This window comes from Lissotriton helveticus, chromosome 6 (assembly GCF_964261635.1).
Source record: "Lissotriton helveticus chromosome 6, aLisHel1.1, whole genome shotgun sequence".
In the NCBI taxonomy this organism is placed as follows: Eukaryota; Metazoa; Chordata; class Amphibia; order Caudata; family Salamandridae; genus Lissotriton; species Lissotriton helveticus.
The window spans coordinates 603,648,632-603,673,442 of NC_136067.1; the positions used below are offsets into that span (position 1 = coordinate 603,648,632).

The window sequence follows — 24,811 nt, forward strand, 5'->3', positions numbered from 1 at the left end:
TGTGCTAGGCGTACTCTTACTCCTTATTTGGCTAATTCTTGTATTAAGTTTGGGAATGCTGATAAATGCAAGATATAGTAAAAAGGACACAGTAAGTAAGAACATCAACTAGCCGCTCAAGCCACACAAATCATCTCATTGTGAACAAAGAGACTTGACATTAGTGAACATTGCAGTCGTTCCTATACCTGGTGGTATAGCTTGGGACAGAACTGATTATGACATCTTTGGTCCTGCAGAGCTGTTGAAGATTCTACACCAATTCAAGGTTTCCTTGAGTGACTTTGTTTCACCCAGCACATTTTCTGATGATTGGGACTTTGATACTGTTAATAATATGATGTCAGACTTAGAGATGTCTGCAAAATTTACAAAACATGAATACTTAAAAGGTTATTATTATTATTATTATTATTATTATTATTATTATTATTATTATTATAGAGGCTTTTATAACGCGCTCTGCTACTAAATAGTATAGTATCCTGGCGCGAAGAGAAAAGAAGGGGACAGATCACAGTAAATGCAAAAGAGGGACAGCTATTAGGCATTGGTGTTGAAGAGGTAGGTTTTTAGGCCTTTCCTGAAAGCCATGATGGTAGGGGCTGTTCTCAGTTGCAGAGGCAGGGTATTCCAAGCTCTCGCTGCTCTGACAGAAATGGATTGTCCACCAAGCCTGCTATATTTGAACTTTGGTACAGTCATTTGATGAAGATTGCTTGATCTGAGAGGGCGGTTGGGGGCATAAAGAGAGAATCTTTTTCTCAAATAGGTTGGGCCTGTTAGGTGGAGTGCTCGGTATGCTAACACAAGGATCTTGAATAAGATCCTTTGAGCCACTGGAAGCCAGTGAAGGTCTCGGAGTGGTTGGCGGACGCTAGATCTTCTGGGGATGTTAAACAGCAGGCGAACCGCAGTGTTTTGGATGACTTGGAGGCGGTGGATCAGATAGGCTGGGAGTCCGCAGTAGAGAGCATTCGCGTAATCCAATCTGGATAATATCAGAGCGCGAATGACCGTCTCCTTAGCTGATCGCGGAAGCAGAGGAAGGAATCTGCGTAGAGTTTTGAGAGTGGAGAAGCAGATTCCGGTGAGTTTTTTCAGGTGATCTTCAAATCTGAGATTATTGCTAAACCAGATTCCTAGGTTTTTTGCAGGTCCACCTGTGGATTTGGGGCTGGGAAAATCGGTGGGCCAGAGAGAATCATAGAAATTATCTGGGAAGGAGCCGTACAGCAGAATCTCAGATTTGCTCTCATTACACTTAAGTTGAGCCAAGGCCAGCCAGCGGAAGACCGATGATAAGCAGAATTGGACTCTCGTTGTGTCCAGGTTGTTTTTGGGCCATGTAAACAAGAGCTGGGTATCATCGGCGTAGGCCATAATTTTGGCCCCTAGCTGTTCCGCAAGATAGATAAGGGGGGTCATATAGACATTAAAAAGCAGGGGGCTTAAGGTGGAGCCCTGAGGTACGCCAGTTGAGAGTTTTTTGGGAGAGGAAGAGAAAGGCGGCATCCACACTTGCTGGGACCTGTCATCTAAGAAAGATCTTAGCCATCCGAGGGCAGGGCCAGTTATGCCTATATCTGCTAGTCTGGTAAGTAGGAGGGAGTGAGGGACCGTATCGAAGGCGGCAGAGAGGTCCAATAAAATCAGCGCCGCTCTGCCACCTCCGTCTAAGCACTCACGAATAGCCTCAGAGACCTCAACTAGGGCCGTCTCTGTGCTGAAAGCAGCTCTAAAGCCTGATTGCGCAGGGTGGAGAGCTTGAGAGTTTTCTACGAATCGGTCCAACTGTGAAAATGCAGCTTTTTCGCATATCTTTGTTAGACCTGGCAGTAAAGAAATGGGCCGGAAGTTAGCGGGAGTTTTTGGATCTAGGCCATTTTTCTTAAGGAGTGGTAGCAGTTTTGCCTGTTTCCAGCAAGCTGGGACTGTGGCGCAGAGAGGTTCATCGGATTATGAACGAATGTACTGTTATAATCACTATGGTCATTATTATTTGCACAAATCTGTAAAACCCTAGAAATGTTTATACTTTTAATCGATGGGAACATTGTCCAACGCCGCTAAAGGTTAGCTCAAAAGCATTCTATGAAAAATGTCCATACTTCTCAGGTTTTAATGTCTCAAATCTAAAAAACATTTTACTTTAAAAATGTTAAAAAGACAGGAATGAAAAGTATGTTGACTAATATTAAGCAAATTTATTCTGCGGCCTTTTATGCTCAGCGGTCCTCGTTAGGTTTTGACTTTTGGAGAGACAACATTGAGACAAAAAGTGTCTGGGGCACACAAGACTGGCAGGTGCAGGGAATAGAAGCTTTATTTTGAGCCTGTATTATCCGTGAACAAATAATGTTTTCGAACGACACTGTCCAACAGACATCCTGTCTTGGCCTAGCTAAGATAAAGGATTTGAACAAACCGTCCATACCTACACCTACACATGATAGTAAAAACACTACAGAAGGGGTGGTCAACGTAAAAAAGTTTTTACTTAAAAACAGAACTGATCCTGATTGGAAGAAATTGTTAATGTGGCCCACAGACACAAACAACTGTCAAGATAGATTGCTGAACAAGACACAAAGGTTCACATACACCAGGCCAGATCCAAGATAGGTCCAGAGACAATATCCAGGGATAGTAACAACATATGGTGTAGGAAAACGGTGCCTTGATTGGCTACAAAAGTCCGCACTAACAGAGGTAAAACAACACTTATCTTTACTTAAAGATGGTGTTGATTTAAGGGACTTCTTACAAGGACCTACTAAACAGCTTCATAAACGTTTTATATATGCTGGTATATATGCCATTTACAATGAAGCTTGGAAAGCAACACAAGCAGAGACTGCAGAACGAATACGAGAAATTGATCGTACTAATCTAGAGAAATCTCTCTATGTAGTTGACAATGGGTTAATGACTCTGTCATCGAGAATTTATTCTTTGGACAGCATATTATCCTCTGCCATAGACATAATGGAACAGGACTTGCTCATGCTACAGCATGGACAGTCACAATTGTGTTCTATAATGATTAAGGCTGGACATTACAAAATCTCCGTTCTGGATATGTGCCATGGCGTCTAATCAACACCACATCATTGTTTTCTGTATTTAACCTTACAGATAAACAAATCACTTTGGCACAAAGAGGAGCAAACTATACGCCGCTGAGCATTGAGAAACTGGAAAGATTACCATTAACTGTTTCAGAAACACCTGCAACAAAATGGCTAATACACGGGACAATCACTCTGCCTGTCACAGTTTTTCATTTTCAATATTGTTTGAAACATATACCAGCTGGCGTATATGAAAGGTTGGGTAGAGAATACATCAAGTCAACCTGGGAATTACCATATACACACAGATGTTGGAGTGGGGGAAAATTAGTATTTTTTAGTGGTACAGATTGAAAGAGCGCACTGAGCGGTACACTTTTATGTCAGGGTTTTAACTTACGCGGGCCTGCGATGGTTCCTCAACCAACTTATCCTGCCACCTGCAAGGCTCTCCAGCTGCAGTGATAGATCCAATTTTTAGGCAGCTTTCTAATGGAAGCTATATTATGTTAAATGATGACAGCTGCTGTGGAATGTTGCCAGGAATAGCCTATCTCGTAACTGTTTCAGCCAGGGTCACTTGCTGTATGCAAGTATTGTTACCTAAAACTAAGACAGACGGGGAGTCGCCATTATGGCGTTCACTGAACATCTCTTCAATGCAAATTGATACTTTAAGCAGAATGAAAGCCATTCTTTTACAAAAAACACTGACCTCGTCCAAAGAGATGTATGAACTACAAGTTGCAAGGTCTTCTGCAGAGATACATGCCCTCTTATCGACAAACTGCCCTATACATTTTGCAGAAATGTTGGGATGTATCTTAAAAATGTCTGATACCAGTGGTATTGTACATGTATTTAAGACCATTTTTTCAGGACTGTTAGCACCGTTTGAAGCAATCCTCAGCATATTTCCAAACTTCGTGCACTCTGTGTTTGGCAGCCTGCCTCTCATTTTGGCACTCGTAGCAGGAATACTATTTTTGTTCCTTCCGCTCCGATATGGCAAGTCCAGTCACCAGCGACACCCAGATTACCTTAGAGAACACTCTCCTGGCAATGAAGTGTTGTGAGCGCATGATACAGATTCTGGGCTTGGCTCATTTAAGAGATCTGAATACCACATGGTTTCTATCATTCCGACCAATCTGGCAATTGCATCTTACCTGTTCCACGATGCCTGCTATGTGGAGAAGAATGCGTGTCTGTCTGACACTCCCATCAGTCCTGCCAATGGATGTTGATACTTTGCTTGGATCTGTAACGCCGCATGCATTGTGTTGTCCCCAATGGCTACCAATCCTGATGACGGCATTCATTGAGTTCTTACAGATGCAAACTGCTGATGGTGAGATACGTGGATCGACAGGCACACAGGTACCATCTCCATCTCCTTCGAACATTGCTAATGCTGCTAACGCTGACGGCGATGCTTCTCATTTTTGTGCAATCGACCTACTTAACAAAGTGGTCCAACTTTCACCTACTGTGGTAGACAAATTCCTTACCAGCTTAGAAGATTTGATGTTTTTCCTAAACAATGAGACTGACTTTTGAATTTAGCACACAGTGTTCTATGGGACTCTGTATTCGACCTTCACTTTTCAAAACAAGCTTCTATCTTTGGAACTCTATTTTTCTACAATTTGACTTTTTTCCAAACATTTTCTCAGCTTAAAGTAGAACTATTCCTAGAGAACAAGAATTATTTGAATACTTCCAAGAGACAATATTTGATCTTGTCCACAACTAAAAGGCATTATAAATTATGTCATGGAATGGTCTCAACCTTTTTTCTTCTGTATTTAAGAGCCATTTCATAAATGTATTTTAGTGATTGATTCGGATAACATTTCCAATGTCATACTATATGCGCTGAATGAAAACATTGCTTTTAAAATGCGTACAGCACAAATGCCATTTTCATGTACAACCATTTTGCATGCATTTGTTTGAATTTGGGTGGGTATTTTTACACATCATGCTTTAGATATGTTTTATGTGCTTAGAACTTAGTAATGTTGAACATAATAAAGTGGAGTGGGTGTTGTATGGCGTTTTAGGATCCGAGTGAAATTTCCCGATTCATGCCCTTACATAGGTACAATTCACATTGCCCTTATATAGGCATAGAAATCATACCCTTATTCAGAAATAGCCCATGCAGTCCAAATACAGGCATGGCTACTTCCACCCGTACCAAAACATCACAACAATTTCTTGGAAAATAGGCTAAAGCAGTCAGGGACCTCCCCTTGCTTCAATATTGATTTGTCCAAGAACTCATGGAGAAGTGTGGCTCAGGGGTTAGAGGCAGCAGACCCGGAAGCTGAGATCGGTCTTGGACCAGGGTTCAATTCCCCGCCTCGGCGGGGTCTTGGGCTAAAAATTCCACGGACTCGATAATTCTCGCCCCGGTGCCTCCTCGACTCACGGGGTCACACTCTGCGACTCTGGGCAATAGCTTGCTTAATCTCCACAACGGCCCCTCGCGGCGGGATGCCTGACTTTCACCTTGTGGATACCCTGCTATCTCACAGGGGAATACCAGGAAGGGTTCCCTAAGCAAGCGCCGGGAAAACCCACTGCGGGTAGCTGTGCGCTATATAAGCTCAATTACATTTACATTTACATTTACTCATGGAGTTTACAAAGAACTACCATCCCTTGGGGCTCTTTACTGACGTTATTATGCCCGACTTTACATCAAACTAGGCACCTTCAAGGTATAAATATGCCTTCACTTGCTCTAGCAAGACACATTGGTTCGGAGCAGCTAGACTATCTACTCGCCCGACGCAGCTCGCTAAAGCAAGTGCCGAAGGAAGCCGACCCTCCAGCTGACGCACTGATCGAGAAGCTGTCCTTTCTCTCGCTGAGAATCCAGCTCCAGTCTTTCCAAGCTCCCCTCACAGGGTGTTGGGAAATCGAGCCTGAGACAGAGATACCAGACCTCCTTCATTCTAAACTAAGGTATGGAGCTGATTACACCCTAAGAGAAATCTTGGATAGATTCTTGGCAAAGAAAACCAAACCTATGCTACACAAATCCTTAGTCCCTCCCGTGTACTAGACTTAGGTTAGGTACATAGGGGTAGGCGTATTTTAGAAGCACCAGTTGAGTACTTTTAGCCATTGTTATTTATGTATGTACTTATATATGGTTTAGAAACCATACAATGCTTTTACAGTATTATTTTATAATTCTATCCTCGCTGTACGAATTAAACTTTGCAGCCTGCATTACGATTGTAGCAGTTCACTTTACTTTAATGAGAAAGAAGACATTAAATAAATCCTTTTATTGAAAACGCCTGTCTCTCTATTTTCTCTGCACCTCTGATGAAACGAAGCATGCACGATTGACTGAGTAAAATATTTATCTATTGTTTCCACGACTCTAGAGATATATTTCTTATTCTCGGGAAACAAAGTTGTCATGTTTATGCGGTTGTCAGAATCTAATCCCTTCTTGTGAATTCGAGAAAGTTTCTAGTGACCTCTGAGCTAGCTGGCACTCACTATTAAGTTTAGTATACACGATAGAGACCCAGTCGACATAAGTCCTATGTCAAATCTATAGGATATATTATTCCAATGCGCAGAGCCTATTGGGAATATAGGAACTACACTACAGGGGCATATACATGATGTGTTCATATGAAGGGGGGTGCTCATAGGTTCCATGTCCTGTTTGTTGTTTCCTTTTGAAAGGGTCACCAGAAAAGGTGTTTTATATCTGAGAAATGCATTTTTCCCAAGTTTACAATTTGATAAGGTAAGAAACTAAAAAATATATATATCGTCACTTTATTTTATATGTTATCAGAAATAAAAAATTGGATTATTAGAATGTATTGTGTAATATCAGACACAGGCAGTGATAACATTTTGCGTGATCATTTTGGCTGTAAAAAGAAATACTAAATGATATGGCAGTGTAAAGGACATAGAGCAATCTTCACATTAAATTCCCAATTACTATACAACCATATGGATACATGCATAACACGGCACTTGTAACTCTTGGATGACTATTATACAGACAAAAGATGTAACCCACTTGAGGGGTCAATATCCTGAATGGGGCAGTCAACCTTTGCTAACTGAACACTTTGAAATATTTTTTCTATTTTAATCATAACCCATCACAAGATAAATCAGCCAAACACAGAATATCTATTGAAATATTTTAAAACATTGAACACAACGTTCTGTACTTACAGCTGGGAGGGTGAGCATTCCAATAGAATCTGCAAAGAAAAGAAAAATTATGTAGAAATCATGTTATATTTTATTTACAGAGCATATACACCAGAGTGGTTTAATGATGCTAGTGGGAGTTAAAAGCACAGCATTCCATAACTGAGACTTGATAAACGATAGGATTTTAAATAACAGTAGTAGATCATCAGTGAAGGAATAAGAATGGTACAAATGGAGAGAGCAAGAGGTGGTGAGGATGAGCTTGGAAACATATTGACTACCAGTGCCGGCTCTGCTGAATAACGGAACAGTGAGGAGAGCAACAGTTCCCCAAACGTTATGGCTAACAAAATGTATGTATTAAGATTAAGAATAAAAGAGTGCATATAATCACTGCATCGTCAATATTACCAAAAAACGATTTAGCACAGACCGTAGCACATTAACTGAATTTTGAGTCATGGACGTTTCTATCCCTCCCGGGCTTTCTCCTTTCTTCAGATGATGATATATATTTAAAACAGTGAGCTCTTGAGAGATATAAGTTGTGCACCTTACTACTAAACATCCATGATTCAAAAGTCAATCATAGAATAAGGAAAATCACTACCATTTTCAGCTTCCAGTCAGCAAGTCACCAATACTTCTTATATGGTCTTAACTTCACAACTATCGGTTCAAAATGTTGATACTGTTATGTCGAAATATGACAAGTGAGACTTCAGCCGGAAGTGTCTCTAACCACCATGGTATGCTACCAGAATATCTTAGACTAAATATCAACTGAAATTTTACAGTAATTTAGCCCTAGTGGAGTAAACATCACATCTACACACTATAATATTTTGGACACACAACTTCCGCCTTGCATGTGATATTAGCAGTTTCTGATGTCAACATTTAAATGTCTTTTTTCGGGATTGCTTGCTTGGCATAGCATGTATCCTGCATTTTGGGTTCAGTATATTTTATTACCAATAAATGTGTACTAACGGGGTTCAACTACAATACAGAGTATTTTCAAGTTACTGTATTTGTGTTGTACCCCACTCATACCAGCCACTGCTACCATCCTCTGTTCTCCAGAATTGTGGAATACCTCAGAAGACTTCCTGGTGATGGTAAGGTGCCAGGCCTATCATTATCCTAGCACCAGCTAGTAAACTGAGAATTCTACTTCAGTTATGGCTACTATCACCATGGAATCCCCACTTCCTTTTACAGCACTTTCTTTCACAACTCACTGCAAACCTTCCCAAAGTCTGTCTTAAGAGGACACAAGCCTTCCCTTCTACAAATGGATGTAGTTCCATTTCAGGCACACCCCTAGTGTAATCTCCCATCTCCCAGTTCAAGAACTGGTTTTCCACCCTGCTGGGAGCCCAGACAGATTGTATGAGGTGGCTTTGGGAATGAATGGTTTCAACTCTTGAGACCTCCCCTTTTGGGATCTACATTTAATATAACAATTAGCTACTATTTCACTGGTGCGTTTCATGGGCCACGTTATTGGAAAGTTGTATGACCCTATTGAAGGTAGTCATTGTATAAGGTAGTCATTTTATAAGTACAATTTTCAGGGCAGAAGACACACACTATAGAACTGAATGACAGTGTCACAGTACACCGAGTCGTAAACTCAACAAAAAAGTTCATAAAAATGAAAAACAAACCTATGGATATCATGAAAATGGTGAATTTCTACACCACGTCTGCCAACTGTGACCTGATCCTTGTAAATTCCACCTTTAGAGGGACCTACTTAATGTTATTTTGTCCTCTCTTCCAATTTATTTCACTAAAAACATATTCATCAACAATTAATATGATTGCACATGCAATTAACAGAAAAAGTATGCAGGCAATAAAGGGATTAACACATTGACAGGGTTAGTGATAGGTAAACGTTTGTAATGTTGGGGTTTAGTTTAGGGTAAGGATTAAAGTTATGACCAAGCTTTTGATAGGGCTATTATTACGTTTAGGCTTAGAGTGGAGGTTCAGGTTTAAACTAACTGACTACTAATAAACTACTTTCCCCACTATTCAACATTGCATACACCCTTGATAAAACACCTCAATACTTTGCCCAATTCACAAAGAATGAAACCGTTTAAATCCAAGCAATTATTGTCTAATAGCCCTGTTAGATCGTGAAGCTAAATCATATGCATGTATCCTTCTGGAAAAACTGGATAATTGCGTGGAAGAAAATGAGTTGCTCCCTTTCTTTCAAACAGGCTTCCGAGGTGCAGCCCCTACAACCGATAACATAATCGCTCTATCTGCCATCTGTCACCAATCCACCCAGCCAGCCCACCCACCACTCTTTTGCTGCTTTTTCGACCTAACAGCAGCCTTTGACAAGGTCGACAGACAACTGCTATGGAAAAAAACTAGCAAATTGGGGAATTTCATCTTCACTCTAAACAGCCATAATGTCCCTATACTCAGAAACCTGGGTACAGGTGAAAACAGGCCCACATCCCTCTCAGCTAAGATCCGTGTGACCGGAGGTTTGAAACAAGGTTGCGTGCTTGCCCCCAACTAGGCAATCGGTCTCTTCACATTCTTCAGTACGCAGATGACATAGTCATCAAGGATCACACCAAAGTGGGCCTCCAACAAGCTCTGACCAGCTTACATGAATACAGCACATCTATTTACCTTACCATCAACGCAGAAAAGACCAAGATTATAATTATAGGCACCAAAAGCATTTCACATGTACCATAGGCTTCAGGATAATTAATTCAGTGCAGAAATACAAGTACTTGGGGGCCTGGTTCACAGAAACAGCAAGACCCACAGCCCATAAAATGAGCTGACTAACAAAGCGACTGCCATTACATACGGTCTAATAAAATGAAATAACAAGTTAAAAAGTCCCTCGGCAGTGGGCATCAGAAAGGTCACTCAAGCTTCTTTTCTCCTTGCACTCTCATATGGGCATCAATCGTTTCCTGGAGGAAACATCCTTTACAACGCAACTTTTACCACGCAGTGCTTTTACATCGCAACTTTTACAACGCAAACCATTACAACGCATTGTGCTGGGGGGCGCTCTAGGATAGGGAATAGATTTAATTTACTATCCAACACCTTCCCTACTATCCACGGGGACTGGAGTTGGAATAGTAAATTAAACTATTCACTATCCAGCACCCCACAACACTATGCGTTGTAAAGGCATGCGGTGTAAAACTTGCGATGTAAAAGCATGCGTGGTAAAAGCATGCGTTGTAATGTCATACATCCTTTCCTGGTGCTTGTTTTTAAATCCTAGATTGGGCTCAATGTGTGGCCTATAAAGAAATCTTTCTACTCCCAAAACACATTTCCAGGGCGAGAATTAGGCTGGAGCTCATGTTGGTTAAACAATCATTAACCCTTGAGGCCATCTTTCTAAAATATTATATTCAAATTCTAAAATCTCGGAAGGAAACTTTTAAAGAGGTGCGTCAGAGACACATTCGAAAAAATTGTCTCACCATGGAATAAACAGTTTATAAGAGCCATGGTCTCCATTGAAATAAACAAAACAGCAATCGCCCTCCCTTGCATTTTATACACCACCTGGAAATCGCATATCAAAGAACAAGTCTAGCTAGTCTCGTTCCAGCAAGACCAGGCCACATTAAAAACCCTATCTTTCCAGACCCCGCTGTATAACTCATGTTTAGTAAACAAAACTCAGCCCTACCTTACAGCCCAGGTTAATCCTAAAACCAGAAGAGAGATTTTGTGCATGAGATTGCTGGTACTTCATATTACGGATTTTGGCAGGGCCTGGGCAAACCAAAACACAGAAGGAGCATGTCGGCTGTGTGACTACAAATGTTAATCATTGCTACATCTCCTGTGCTGTTGCCCGACCCTAGCAACAGAAAGGAGGATCCTTCTCAGAGAACTATGCCTGAGAGAAAAATTAACCACCTGCCATGAGGCCTCTGCAGTATGTTTCGCACAAAAAGAACCTCACATCCTGGCCCGCTGCGGAAGATTTGTACAATCTTTCAGGGGTGCCATGTACCCCGGAACTGTCCCCCACCTCAGCCCTTGTAAGGTCCAAACGCTGATACTGGACTATTTTAAACACAGGACCGTGAAAGAACACTCTCCAACACAGTCAAAAAGCACAAGCACTCTATAAGAGAAAGAGTACCAGCGTGCGGAATAGTAACCAAAAAAGTCCTGGAGACTTTAGGAGCCAGACGGCTGCTACTTTCACAGGCTACCGGACAAAGAACAACGGCCAACAACAAACATGTGAAGAAGCCCTGAGTGAAATGTAAGGACTCAACTATTACACCTTTCCAGAATTTTAACTTCTATAAATTGTGATCGAATTTTTACACGAATGAGCTTGAAATTATGCGAAGTGGCATAATGTTGCATAACAAGTGTAATGCAAAAAGCCATAAATTATGCAAGGTTACAATGACCTACTTATCAGAGCTGTGTGTTGATCTCTGTAAGCCTCCCATTAACCACTGCCAACTCACTTGCAGAAGAATTCGGGGCTAGTGGATCCTGGCTAAGGCATTCTAAGGGATGTGAGCAGGATGAGCAATGGCGGTCTTGCTGCTGTTCAACAGCAATAAGGATGCTTCTTGGACTTCAATTGATACAGAAAGCCCAACTCCAGTATGATCTGGAGTCGCTGCAATGGTGGTAGCGGTGATGTACTTCTCCGAAAAACTGGTAACATGATGTTATTACCAGCTCAGCCAGTATGACATCATGGAAGCTAGAATCAGTTCCTGGCTGGTTTGCGTAGAGACATTTTGTCATAAGACACCCAAATGGCAAAGTCACAAGTGGATGTTACAGTAACGACTATCAACTTTGATAGTTATAGATTTCTCTGCAGTTGAAGACTTGTTTGTGGATTTTCAGTAGTTATTCCATGTAGTATCTTGTTTTCTAATGCATTTGAACTCTATAATTCTACTTCTAGTCAACTGTGGGTAGTGGTCAAAGCGAGTGGGATCAGAGGGGCACGATGTGTCCAAACGTTTTTAATTTAAGAAAAACAGTTCACCTACTTTTTATGAAAAGACAACTGTCCAGTTCATTTTGAGAGCTGAAATGCTTAGCTGAAGAGTAAGGCAGTGAGTCTCCTGTGCTGTGAAACCAAAGGCGGTGCAGATGTAGAAAAAGGGGTTCTGTTGCAGTACCCCCTACTTTTTGCCTGGTATCTGTTGCAACTTTGACAAAGTGTGTACTGGGGTGCTGCTAATCAGGCCCAGTACATGTGTTCTTTTCCCTAAACTGTACCATTGTTTCCACAATTGGCACACCTCTGGCTCACATATTAGTTCCTTGTAAAAGGTACCAGTGGTACCAAGGACATTGTGAACATAGAGGTTCTGTAAGGACTGCAGCATGCATTATGCCACCCTAAGTGACCCCTCACCTAACACCTACACACTGCCATTGCAGACTGTGTGTTTAGATGCAGGTAACACTGAGGAGTTAACATGGCACACATTCCAAACTGTGGCATAAGTAAGTCACCCCTCTAGCAAGCCTCACATCCATAGAGCAGGGTGCAGTATACAACAGATGAGGGCATAGCTGCATGAGCAATATGTCCATACAGTGTCTAAGTCCATTCTTAGACACTGTAAGTGCAGTGGGGCAATATTGAGTACACAGGCTGGGAATTTGTCATTACGAACTCTACAGCTCCATGATGGCTTTACTGAATGCTCGGAAGTTTGATATCAATCTTCTCAGACCAATACACCCACACTTATGCCAGTGTTGGGTTAATTGTAAAATGCACTCGGAGGGCATCTTAGAGATGCCCCCTGAAAAACAACCAACTTTCTGGTGTCTAGCTAACTGGTCTGCACCAATATGCCACTTCCAGACATGTTTCTGATCCCTTGAGGTGGGAGGCTTGTACTCTTGTGGGTCAGAAACAAAGTTGATGCTGGGTGGAGGTGCTTCACACCTACCACCAAGCAAGAACATCCTTCAGGGTGGTGATGCTCAGAGGATTTCTGCAATTTGTTAGGATAGTCGGGACCTCTACAGCTAGGGAAGATGCCTGCCCCCTGACCATGCCCTAGTCCAGTGGTTCCCAAACTGTGCGCCCCCGGCACCCCGGTGCGCCGTAATGAGGTGCCAGGGGCGCCGCGAGCACACTGTGGGAAATTGCTACTAACGGCCCTCAGCCGTCTGTCATTCGGCGGGCACGGCTTGGATGGGAGTGAGACACACAACGTGAAACTGAGAGAGAGCGCATATAAGAAGGAGAGAGAGAGATGGAAAATAAAAAGACAAAGGCACCAAGAGATAGGTAGGTGTGACAGAGAGAGAGGCAACAACACAGAAAAACAGAACAAAAATAGGGAGTGTGAGAGAAAGTCTTCGAAGAGAACATAGAACACTAATTTCTTGAGTTTTAAATAGCGCAAATTTGACCCGAAGGCATCAGATCAGAGCGCTTCACAAATTTTGCATAGCAGTAGTTAAAGGGTTTACAGATTAAGGTAGACATAGAGATCAAAACAATGGCGGTACGTGGCCAAGACATAAGACGACATGATTATCAGTATCAATATGTTTGTTATGCTGTGAGACAAGACTTGAAGATATGTTTAAGAATTGTACTGACTTGTTTCCTGGGACAGAGAAAATCAAGTAAAATCTAAATAAACAATAAATGATAAACAATACATTAAATTGTACAGATACGTAGTTTACATACAATGCAGGTCATGAGAATGTGAACCTCAGTTTGGATCCTGATTTAAAATATAAAAGGTAACAAAAAAAAAATAGAATTGTGGACACCCAGGCGCTGTGGAGGACATGAGCCTGTTTGTTAGAAGAGTGCCTAGCTGCCTCCTGAAAGGGGGCGCTGATGGGGGGTCGTAAATCTGTAAGAACGGAGGTCCATCATGTTGAAAATGTCTAGGGGTGGAGGGGGGGGGGGTTAGGGGTGTTAGGGTGGGGGAGGGGCTGGCTCTCCCTGACATCTTTTCCTCTGCTCTGAGGTGGGATCAGAAGTCACCTCTCAGGTGACCTCAGCATCCCAGGACATGGTGTACATTGATGCGGTGCTTCAAATAACCCGGTGGCTGCCCACTGGGGCCCTGTGGGTTAATATAAGACTTTTACATTGGATCTGTGCCGCTGCTGGCACAAATCCTGCAGCTCTGGTGAAACAGCCTTTGTGGCACGTTAAGGGCGCCCTCACTGCATAATTCTGCATCATCACCCGAAGCTGATTTGTTAGATTTCAAGGCCCTGTAGGCGGGGGCTTCCATCACCCGAGATCATGGCTCTACCTCAACGAGCTCTGTGATCCTCTGGTAAATGGGGGGCCTTTACAGAGAAGCACAGGAAGCTGGCTGGAGGACTGAGCACCCACCGCCCCCTGACCACCCACAGCAAGGTGTGCCACCTGACCACCCACTACAAGGTGTGCCACCTGACCACCCACTGCAAAGTGTGCCACCTGACCACCCACAACAAGGTGTGCCACCTAAACACCCATAGCAAGGTGTACCACCTGAACACCCACAGCAAGGTGTGCCACCTGAACACCCACTGCAAAGTACGCCACCTGACCACTGACCACCCACAGCAAGGTGCGCCACCTGACTACCCACTGCAAGGTGCACCACCTGACCACCCACTGAAAGGTGTGCTACCTGAACACCCACAGCAAGGTGCACCACCTGACCAATGACCACCCACAGCAAGGTACACCACCTGACCACCCACTGCAAGTGGATGAGATTAATAATTCAAGCATTCCAACCATCATTGCGACCCAATTACTTTAAGGAAGACAACAGGAAGTACTCCCGAGGTCGGGCTTAGATCCCCTCCACCCGCCCACCGGGGAAAAAAATGGTGGGGAGCCACGGCCAACTGCCGATTAGGTCAAGGGAGCCACAAGTCAAAAAAGTTTGCGAACCCCTGCCCTAGTCCCTAAGTAGAGCAGAAGAACCTTGGCCGGATGTATGACGTTATATGACGCATACTTTTACCACGCATACCTTTACAACGCGGTTTTTACATCGCATACCATTACAACGCATAGCGCTTTTGGGTGTTGGATAGTGAATAGTTTAATTTACTATTCCAACTCCAGTCCCCGTGGACACTAGGGAAGGTTATTGGATAGTAAATTAACTTATTCCCTATCCTAGAGCGCCCCCCAGAGCAATGTGTTGTAATAGTTTGCGTTGTAAAAGTTGCGTTGTAATGGTAGTTTGTTGTAAAAGTTTCGTTGTAAAGGTTGTATACCACCCTGGCCACCATAGCAAACCAGGCATCTGTAGACAGGTCCCTTCCTTCTAAAACTGAAGTGGCTCTTGAATGATATTTTGACACAGCTCCAGCAACCGCCAAAATCCTAATTAGTGCCTACATCCTTATATCCTTATATTCTAATACCACGGGGGCTACAATAAACAGCTTAAGGTGTTGGACACTTCCTACATAGCTGACAAGGAGAGAGCACCTGCTAGTGTACCAGAATCCTGCTCTCCCATTAAGCTTTGTCTGAATGACTGGAGGGCAGAAATTGTGTGTCCCCAAAATGGAAACATGAGTCAGCTGACTGAAGGTGTACCTTGCATCCCTAACTTGCACAAAAGCGGAACAACCCATTTGCTTCCTTGTCTCTATAGTGACTCCTTATCCTGAGCAGCTGAGAGATGTATAGCTCCATTGCATGCTTCACTACTGCTGTTCAAACAATGAGCATCTAAACTACTCCATTTGTTTCTGTTCAGGTGCAAGGTAACAGGCAACCAGCCATAGGGCTGCCCTTTGACACTGCAGGTGAACGAAGATATCAGTGTACTCCCATGGAGGTGAAGTGCTTACAGATCTATCAGAGAGGAGGCACACAAAACATATACATCAGGGAAGCGCTGTAATAAGAAGACCCATTGTGAACTGTGGCATGAGAGCCAGGCAGCACTATATGCCACAGCAGGCCTTAGTGCTGCACGTAAATTCTGGCCACTGAATACCTCTACTATCTGACCAAAGCTTTCTCACGTGGGAGAACATGTTGCATAATACCAGACCAAAAGGTGTGGGGATGGTTGATGCTGGTCTGCAAGGGTACTCGTTTCACTGAGACTATCCTGACCTCACAGAGGTCCTAATGGCTGGAAGAGGAACATGAATGCAACCAACTGGGCCATGCAGCCCAGAGACTCTTTCTGCACAGGTAAATATTCTGCAATGATCTCTGATCGAGTTTCATAATTACTGAAGACCTCCCCATTATAATCAATTTCTACTGCTGGGTGTGAGTCTATTAATACACTGACGGGCAGGCCAGAAACAAAAGTAACAACAACTTGGTGAAGGCTTAGTTGGAGAACAAAATGTAACGTGCTCCAGGCAGTCTATCTCTTTCTAAAATAACTGTACAAATACTGTCTCCAAGGGCCGACTTTGGGGCGGTGCGACTGGTGCAGCCACAAGTGACGCTGAGTTTTGGAGGGGAGGCGCTTAGCTCGAGGGGGGGAAGTGTTAATAAGAAACATATCGGTTTAAAAGCACCTGCTACAGAATTCCTTCTTTGTCCAGCAGGTTTCATGCAACAATAAAAATGTCAATATAATGCTGATGAGTAATTTTCCTGCTGGAGAGGGATTGAAGTCTTTTCTAGGGGCAGTTTTAAATCATCATAAAATAGCGCAGAGGGTTAATATGCCTTCTGCAAAGAACATGTACCATGCAGATCACAGAACTGTATTTATGCTGATAGCTCAGTAGAATTTGTTTCTGTTACAGGGACCCCTTTGTTACTTGAAGATCATTAGTTACAATCCTAATACAGCACAGTGATCTTTGAACAGTCATCATAGCTGCATGCAACCTGCATGGTATAGGATAGAACCTTATGTTTTTTGCCCAGTTTTTCATTATCCTCATTTTGCTAGAAAAAGGTTTCTTGAATAGAAATGCATTCTTATTAGTAAAGTCAACCCAACTCCTATTGTATGTTTGTAATCCTAAATTTGTGCTTCTTCAGACAAAACACTCTTAAAATATACTGCCTTCTAGTATGGATGGCATATGATTCCTACACCAAGTAATCCTCATTGCCTTATGCAACATTTTCTACAGACTGATATACACACATATGATTCATTGTCTCTGTAGAGTTTGTGTGTGATGTAAAGTTCTCTTACACCATATACTGGTATGAATAGTGCTATAAAACGAATGAAATGCGTTTCTGAGAGGGATTATGGAGAGATGAGGGGCACTGTTGGATAGTGGTAGTAGTGAGGGAAACAGTAAAAAGGTAGGTCATGGGTGGGGTGCCGAAAAAGATTGTCTCCAACTGCCTAATAATTCATGGCGTTAACAGCAAGTGCAGCCACCAATTCCACACAGAATGAAATTCTTTATCCCCAGAAATTCACAGACTGTGATAAGAAGTTCTTTCTGCTGCCGCTCTTCACTTCAGAACCCAACACCATCATCTGCAGCGTCCCTCAAGGTTCATCTCTCGGCTCCACCCTCTTCAACACCTACAAGACACTTCATCAGAACCTACAACCTCTGCATCAACTCCTGCACCGATGACACCCAGCTCATCCTCTTGCTCTCCGCAGACCCCACCACCATGAAGACCATTTTCCACAACTGCATGAGGAACATCGCCAACTGGATGAAGGCCAACTGTTTGAAGCTCAACACTGACAAGACTGAAGTGCTGATCTTTGCTAACATCATCTCTCCTTAGAATGGCACCTGGTGGTCCGCCGAACTTGGACCCACACCCACACCGACAGATCACTCCCACAAGTTCTGCATCGTCCTGGAGAGCAATCTCACCTTGAAGCAACAGATAAACGCAGTCTCCTCCACCTGCTTCCACACTCAGTCCCTGCTCTGAAGAATCTTAAAGTGGCTCCCCATCGACAAGAAAAAAACTGTAAAATCAAGCCCTAGTCACTAACTAGCTGGACTACAACAATGCATTGTACTCAGGAACCACCACCAAATTCATGAGGAGATTACTTCATACTTCAACCACGCGAGAATTTCCACCAACCATCCATAGACGTTCGTTCCTCCGCCCTCGCACAGACACCGCTCATCCCCTGCAGCCACAGTAGAGGCCATTCCTTCTCCTACCTCGCCGCCAAGTTCTGAAATGGCCTTCCCCTCCACCTCCAGACATTTACCCATGCTGACGGATGTCAGGAAAAGAGTGAATACCTGGCTTTATGACAGCCCTGCAAAACCAGCTCCTGGATACCCTCACAGGTGATTGTAGGGCTTTACAAACACTGATTGATTGATTGTTGCTGTTAAGAAACCACCATCCTACACAGTCAGCGGTCAAACTGCATTAAAAAAAAGTATGGGAACTGCGATGCTCCATGCAAATTGGGTGGGGTAAGTAACAACAGTGTGAGGGGGATTAGCGCAATAAGAAAAAACGCTACCGGAGGCATGGAGAGCAATACTGGCTGCTCCAGATGGGATGGTAGTGCCCTGCCTGACCTAAACATGGCGCCCACTGCCCAACATTGTTTAATAGAAGAACCGGGAGAACGCTTCAGGATTCTTCTTCAGCCTTGAGCATAAACCTCTTGCAGACTTCTAAGTGATTTTAGTTGGCCCTACAAACTTAGCAGTATTTCCGATCTCTGTCAGCCAAAATTATCCACAGCACCATGCCTGACCCCCAGGTGGAAAACTTAATTGTCTGTACGTACCGCGGTATCCGAGCAACCAATGCCTGGTGGAGCTGTCCTATACAGCTATAGAGGAGTTTGGCTCTGGTTCACCCCTCGGCCGTCACCTACCCAGACGGACATCGGATATTGTTTTTCTCGTCTCCCCATTGTGTCTCTTTTTCCCTCCCTGCCTCCCCTTTTCCCGCCTGACCTTTCTGTGTCTCCTGAAGTACTTTATGTGATGTTATGCTTTAATAATCTCATGTAACTATGTCATACTATCTTCCCTTTCTCTGTTATGCGACGCTACAGAAACTAATGTAACTATGTAACAATGTTCTGAAACAATGTCCTACCTCATGTAACACGCTCTGATACCTCCGGGTCTAGCCAGCGCTATATAAAACTTTTCCCAAAAATAAATAAATAAATAAAATATGCTGGGTAAAAGGCGTGGCTTAAAAACCAAAATATTCTGTAACCTTTATTTGGTCTTTAACTTTCAGGTGCCTTTATATAAAAGAACACACAGCTTGAATGAAAAATAAATGCCAGTTAAGTTAATCCATGGTACATGCACTATTGTGCGTTTGGAAACCTCTATTAGTTAATACACTGCAGAGGTCTGTGCAACCAGACATCCACAAACTTGAACCCTGCTTGAGGCAGTGGAGAATTGTGACTTTTTTTTGGCTAGGGGGTGTTTTATATATCGCAAACTTGACCCAAAGGTATCATAGCACTTTAAATGAGCACCAGTTGTTTTACAGATAGGCACATTCATTCTGTTAGGCAAGGAGAGATTAAGTGATTTGCCCAGAATCCCAGGATGTTGAGCATCCCTGCCAAGACTCGAATCCCGTTTCCCAGCTTCAAGGTTGACTGCTCTATCCGTTATGCCACTTATTGTGTATGTTTAGTGCACCCATTCACACATTAAACTGTAAGTAAACTCAGCATCTAGCACCCCATTGCACCATAATCTTGCATCCTTCTGCACCATGATCGAACTCATTCACCGAGTGAACTCGAAGAAAAGAGAAACCACAGACCCATGCCCCCACAGTGTCCCTGAGCCAATTCACAAGGACAACTGATGATGGATAAATAGATAGCAAATGGACAATATTGTGAACCATCTTATCCGTGGAAGAAGATCAAAGCAGATTGATCTGCAAAGTTTCCTTACTCTATATAATGAAGCTTAAAGAACACACATTTACATTCAAGTGCTATGGAAGAGGACAATTCAAAGTATGCCAGTAAAAAGATTTCGGTCTTTTAACTGTATTCTATCCAATCTAGATCCTGCTACTTGTATAGTCCTCTGAAATCTAACTGGGCTAAGTCCACACTATAAGCAACAATCATAAACAATGGAGAACAAATGTATAAAAGTCAAGTTATGTACATGCCGCTGATGTTTGCAAGGCTCCGTTAACCCCTCAACTTCCGACTGCATATATTAATATGTTGCCTACTTGATTGCTTCTAAAAATGCCCACTTAAGAGGTTCCTTGAATAAGGCGTGAAGTGTCTTTCTCTCTGCTGGGGGAATAGTGCACTGTATGCTTAGTGAACATCTATCTCCCGCATGCTGGGGCTACCCTGCTAGGGTCGGAGGCTTCCTTGGACTCTTGGTCAGAGTTCTGTGTTGGATTTATATATAAATATATATGCAGAAGACGAACCCCTGCATTGCAGCAAAGATCCACGAGTCACATCACTCATGAGTGTTAATCAAGTTGTTTATTGAGGCAAATAAACAGACGCGTTTCGACCACAATCGTGGTCTTGATCATATATAAATATATATATATATGTATAAACCGCAGCTCGTGGAGGGAGTTCTGTGGGGCAGACAGGCGGGGCGGGGGAGGGGCAGGATGGAGTTGTTAACCAGCGGAATATGGATGATTGCAGGTAAGTAAACAATTAAATTAATAAAACGAATTTCGCAGCGCACCCTGCATCGGATTTTACGATGCAGGGCATGGAACGAAATTCGTCCCCGGGGCTAGTAGTGGCCCGGGAGGGGGGCCACGCAGCCCCCCTTCCAAAAAACCCCCCAAAAACATTTTTAAAAAATATATGGCTCCGGGGGATGGGGTCCCCGAGACCAGAACTGGCCACAGGAGGGGGGCAAGGCAGCCCCCCTCCAAAATAATTTTTTTTTAAAAAAGGGTCATGCCCCGGGGGATAGAGTCCCCGGGGCAAATTGTGGCCTCTGGAGGGGAGATACCTGGCCCCCTTCCTGATTTTTATATTTTATTAAAAATTGGGGGCATGCCCTGGGGGATGGGGTCCCCAGGGCCAATAAATTAGAAAAAGAAGGGGGACTACACAGCTCCCCTCCTTAAAAAAAACAACAAAAAAACAAACAGGATCGGGCCGGAGGACACAGCCCTTCCTTGCACCACTCTGAAAACGCGCCCACTGGCGCATTTTCAGAGGGGGACCGAATTCCTCTAGAATACTGGGGTTTCCTGGGGGCCAACTAGCCCACCTGGAACCTCCAGTATGCGCCAGGGGGCTGCGTTGCAGAGAGGTGTTCTGAGGCCATACCCCTTTTTACACCTCTCTGCAACGCAGCTCTGTGGCACTTACTGGAGGTACCTGGTGGGCTAGTTGGCCGCCAGGGGACCTCAGGATTCAAGGGGACTTAATCCCCCAACTTAAAACGCGCCATGGGGCATTAATTCCCCTTCAATACTGGGGGTCCCTGGGGGCCAACTAGCCCACCAGGTACCTCCAGTAAGCACCACAGGGCTGCGTTGCAGAGAGGTGCTCCAGGCCACGCCACTTTTACACCTCTCTGCAACAAAGCCTTGTGGCGCTTACTGGAGGAACCTGGTGGGCTAGTTGGACCCCAGGGCCCCTCAGGATTCAAGGGGACATAATCCCCCAACTTAAAACGCGCCACGGGGCTCATTTGCACAGTGGTGAATGTAATGGGCGGGACATGAGGTGATTTGTGTGCAAACACGCCCTGTGGCGCATTTTAAATTGGGGAATTAATTCCCCTTCAAAACTGGGGGTCCCTGGGGGCCAACTAGCCCACCAGGAACCTCCAGTAAGCGCCACAGGGCTGCGTTGCAGAGAGGTGCTCCAGGCCACGCCTCTTTTTCCACCTCTCTGCGACGCAGCCTTGTGGCGCGTACTGGAGGTACCTGGAGGGCTAGTTGGACTCCAGGGACCCTCAGGATTCAAGTGACGTAATCCCCAACTTAAAATGCGCCAGGGGGCACGTTTGCACAGTGGTGAAGGTAGGGGGCGGGGCCTGAGGTGATATGTGTGCAAACACACCCTGTAGCGCGTTTTAAGTTGGGGAATTAATTCCTCTTGAATCCTGAGGTCCTCTGGTGGCCAACCGGCCCACCAGGTACCTCCAGTAAGCGCCACGGAGCTGCGTTGCAGAGTGTTGTAAAAAGGGGCGTGGCCTCTGAACAGCTCTCTGCAACGCAGCCCCCTGGCGCATACTGGAGGTTCCTGGTGGGCTAGTTGGCCACCAGAGGACATCAGGATTGAACAGGAATTAAATCCCTAACTTAAAATGCGCCACAGGGCGTGTTTGCAGACATGTCACCTCAGGCCCCGCCCCCTTCCTTCACCATTGTGCAAACGTGCCAAGGCTACTCCCATAGACTCCTAGAAAGTACAACGCGTTTTTTAAACAAACCAAGCCTCCAGCAGCCCGGGAATTCCCCCTGATTTTGTTTTGATTTGAACAAGAACTCCTGGTGTCCAGAAAGAACTGTAAGTTCTTAGTGACGTCTTATGTCCAACCTTACGTCAAACTCGTCACCTTCCAGGTATAAATATACCAACATTTGCCTTAAGCAAACACACGGTGGTTTGGAGCAGAGCGGCTATCTACTTGCCCGACGCCCAGCTGATGCGAGAGCTGAAGGAAGCCGACCCTCCCATTGACGCACTGAGAGAGACGCTGTCTTTTTTCCTGCCGAGAAATCCAGCTTCAGTGTTTCCAGTCACCCTTGCGGGTTGCTTGGAGATCGAGTCCTGAGAGAGAGATACAAGACCTCCTTCATTCTATAACCAAGGTACGGAGCTGATTAGATCCTTAGAGAGTTCTTGATTCAGATTCTTGGCAAAAACTAACTTAACTTAAACTGCAGCTCACTTACTCCTTCCCACGTACTAGGCTTAGGTTAGGTACACCGGGGTAGGCGTATCTTAGAAGCACCAGTTGCGTACGTTTAGTCAATGATTTTATGTATATATATATATTTTATCCATTTTAGGTATCATATGGCTCAGAGACCATATCAATGCTTTTACAGTATTATTTCATAATACTACTTTTACTGTACGCACTTTACTCTATAACAAGTATTGCAATTGTGGCAACTCACTTCTCTTGCATGAGAAAGAAGACTGCTCAATAAATAACAACTTTTATTGAAAACGCCCGTCTCTCTATTTCTCTGCACTCCTGGTGAACCTAAGCATGCACGATTGACTGAGTGAAAAAGCTGTCTATTGTTTTCACACGACTCTGGAGATATACTTTTTGTTCTGGAGGGAGCAAAGTTGTCATGTTTATGCGGTTGTCAGGAACTAATCCCTTCTTGTCTAATCAGGAAAGTTAACTCCTTCCTGGTCATTCGAGAAAGTTTCTAGTGACCTCTGAGCTAGCTGGCATACCTAATTAAGTCTAACATATTCAGTAGAGACCTAGATGACCTCAGTCCTACGTCTAAACTATCGTTTATGTTATTCCAATGCGCAGAGCCTATTGGGAATATAGGAACTACACTACATGGCGCCCAACGTTTGGTAAGGCGATAATCTAACGCTAGATGCTAGAGTAACTCAGTCGTGCTTTTCACACAGACCCCTTTTTCCCGTAAAAATTCCAATAGACGTCTGGAGTGGGTAAAAGGTTAATATCCGCCGAAACTTAGTAGGATGAGAATCCTGTATATTAAGTTTTTGGTTTAGTCAACGTTGAAGGATACAGTGTTCCAAAATATTGTGCACCTAATCTTTGTTTCCTTGAAACTTGCTCTGCAAACAAAACTTTCTGTCAGAAAAATGGGGGAAAGTGAGGATGAAAGAGAGAGAGCTAGAATAGCAGCTCAACTTATAGTGGATGAGACAAGTCTCCGAGAAGAAGACCCGAATGCTATAATCATTCCGGTAAATGTAAGAAGAACTATAACTTTTAAACTTATAGAAAATGGACTATCATCAAGCGGTGGTACAGTCATATTTGTGGTAGAGGCCCATGAATATCGGCAGACAGAGGTATTCTATTCATGGGTACATTTTCCAGCAGCACACGCTGTGACACAAGATTTCCACTATTACAAAATAGAGGAATCTCCAGAGGAATACGCTCCTTTCGAGGACATTGAAATTCCACTAACATACCAAGAGCACCTGCTCTGGTTTAATGGCGCCCTAAAACATCAAAATCACATTACCAGGCTCGGTCCACTAGGTAGACCAGGAGCCACATGGCCGGTACTAGCCAGCTACACACCACATCCCGACTTTGAAAAAATGTCAGACCGGGAACTTTTAGCTCAGATAAAACAACTAATTAAAATACATAGACGATTGGTCCAATATGTCATGCGGACTTCAACAGTCCAACCAGCAATAAAAATTCCACAGCACACCCCTCACCAGGGGAACACAAATAAAATCACACCACAGAATATAGAATCAGCCATTGGCAAAATACCCGCAAAACGGGAACAAATTCCATTCTGGTTAGCTCAAAAAATCACTCAAATAGAGGCAGTATTTCCTGATACTACACCTCATGAGAAACACTGAATTCTGACTATCTGTCTTCCAATGGGGATCGCACCACAT

At 43.8% G+C, this 24,811-nt stretch overlaps 1 protein-coding gene across 1 annotated transcript in view; it reads right to left on the reverse strand.

Moving 5' to 3' along the window:
- The window catches only part of LOC144762795 (CD109 antigen-like), a 628,126-nt gene that overhangs the window by 410,182 nt on the left and 193,133 nt on the right, over positions 1-24,811 (reverse strand). Inside the window, exon 3 of the mRNA XM_078648065.1 lies at positions 7,302-7,330. Within this exon, the coding sequence (XP_078504191.1) occupies positions 7,302-7,330 (29 nt within the window). The remainder of the gene's footprint in view (positions 1-7,301; positions 7,331-24,811) is intronic.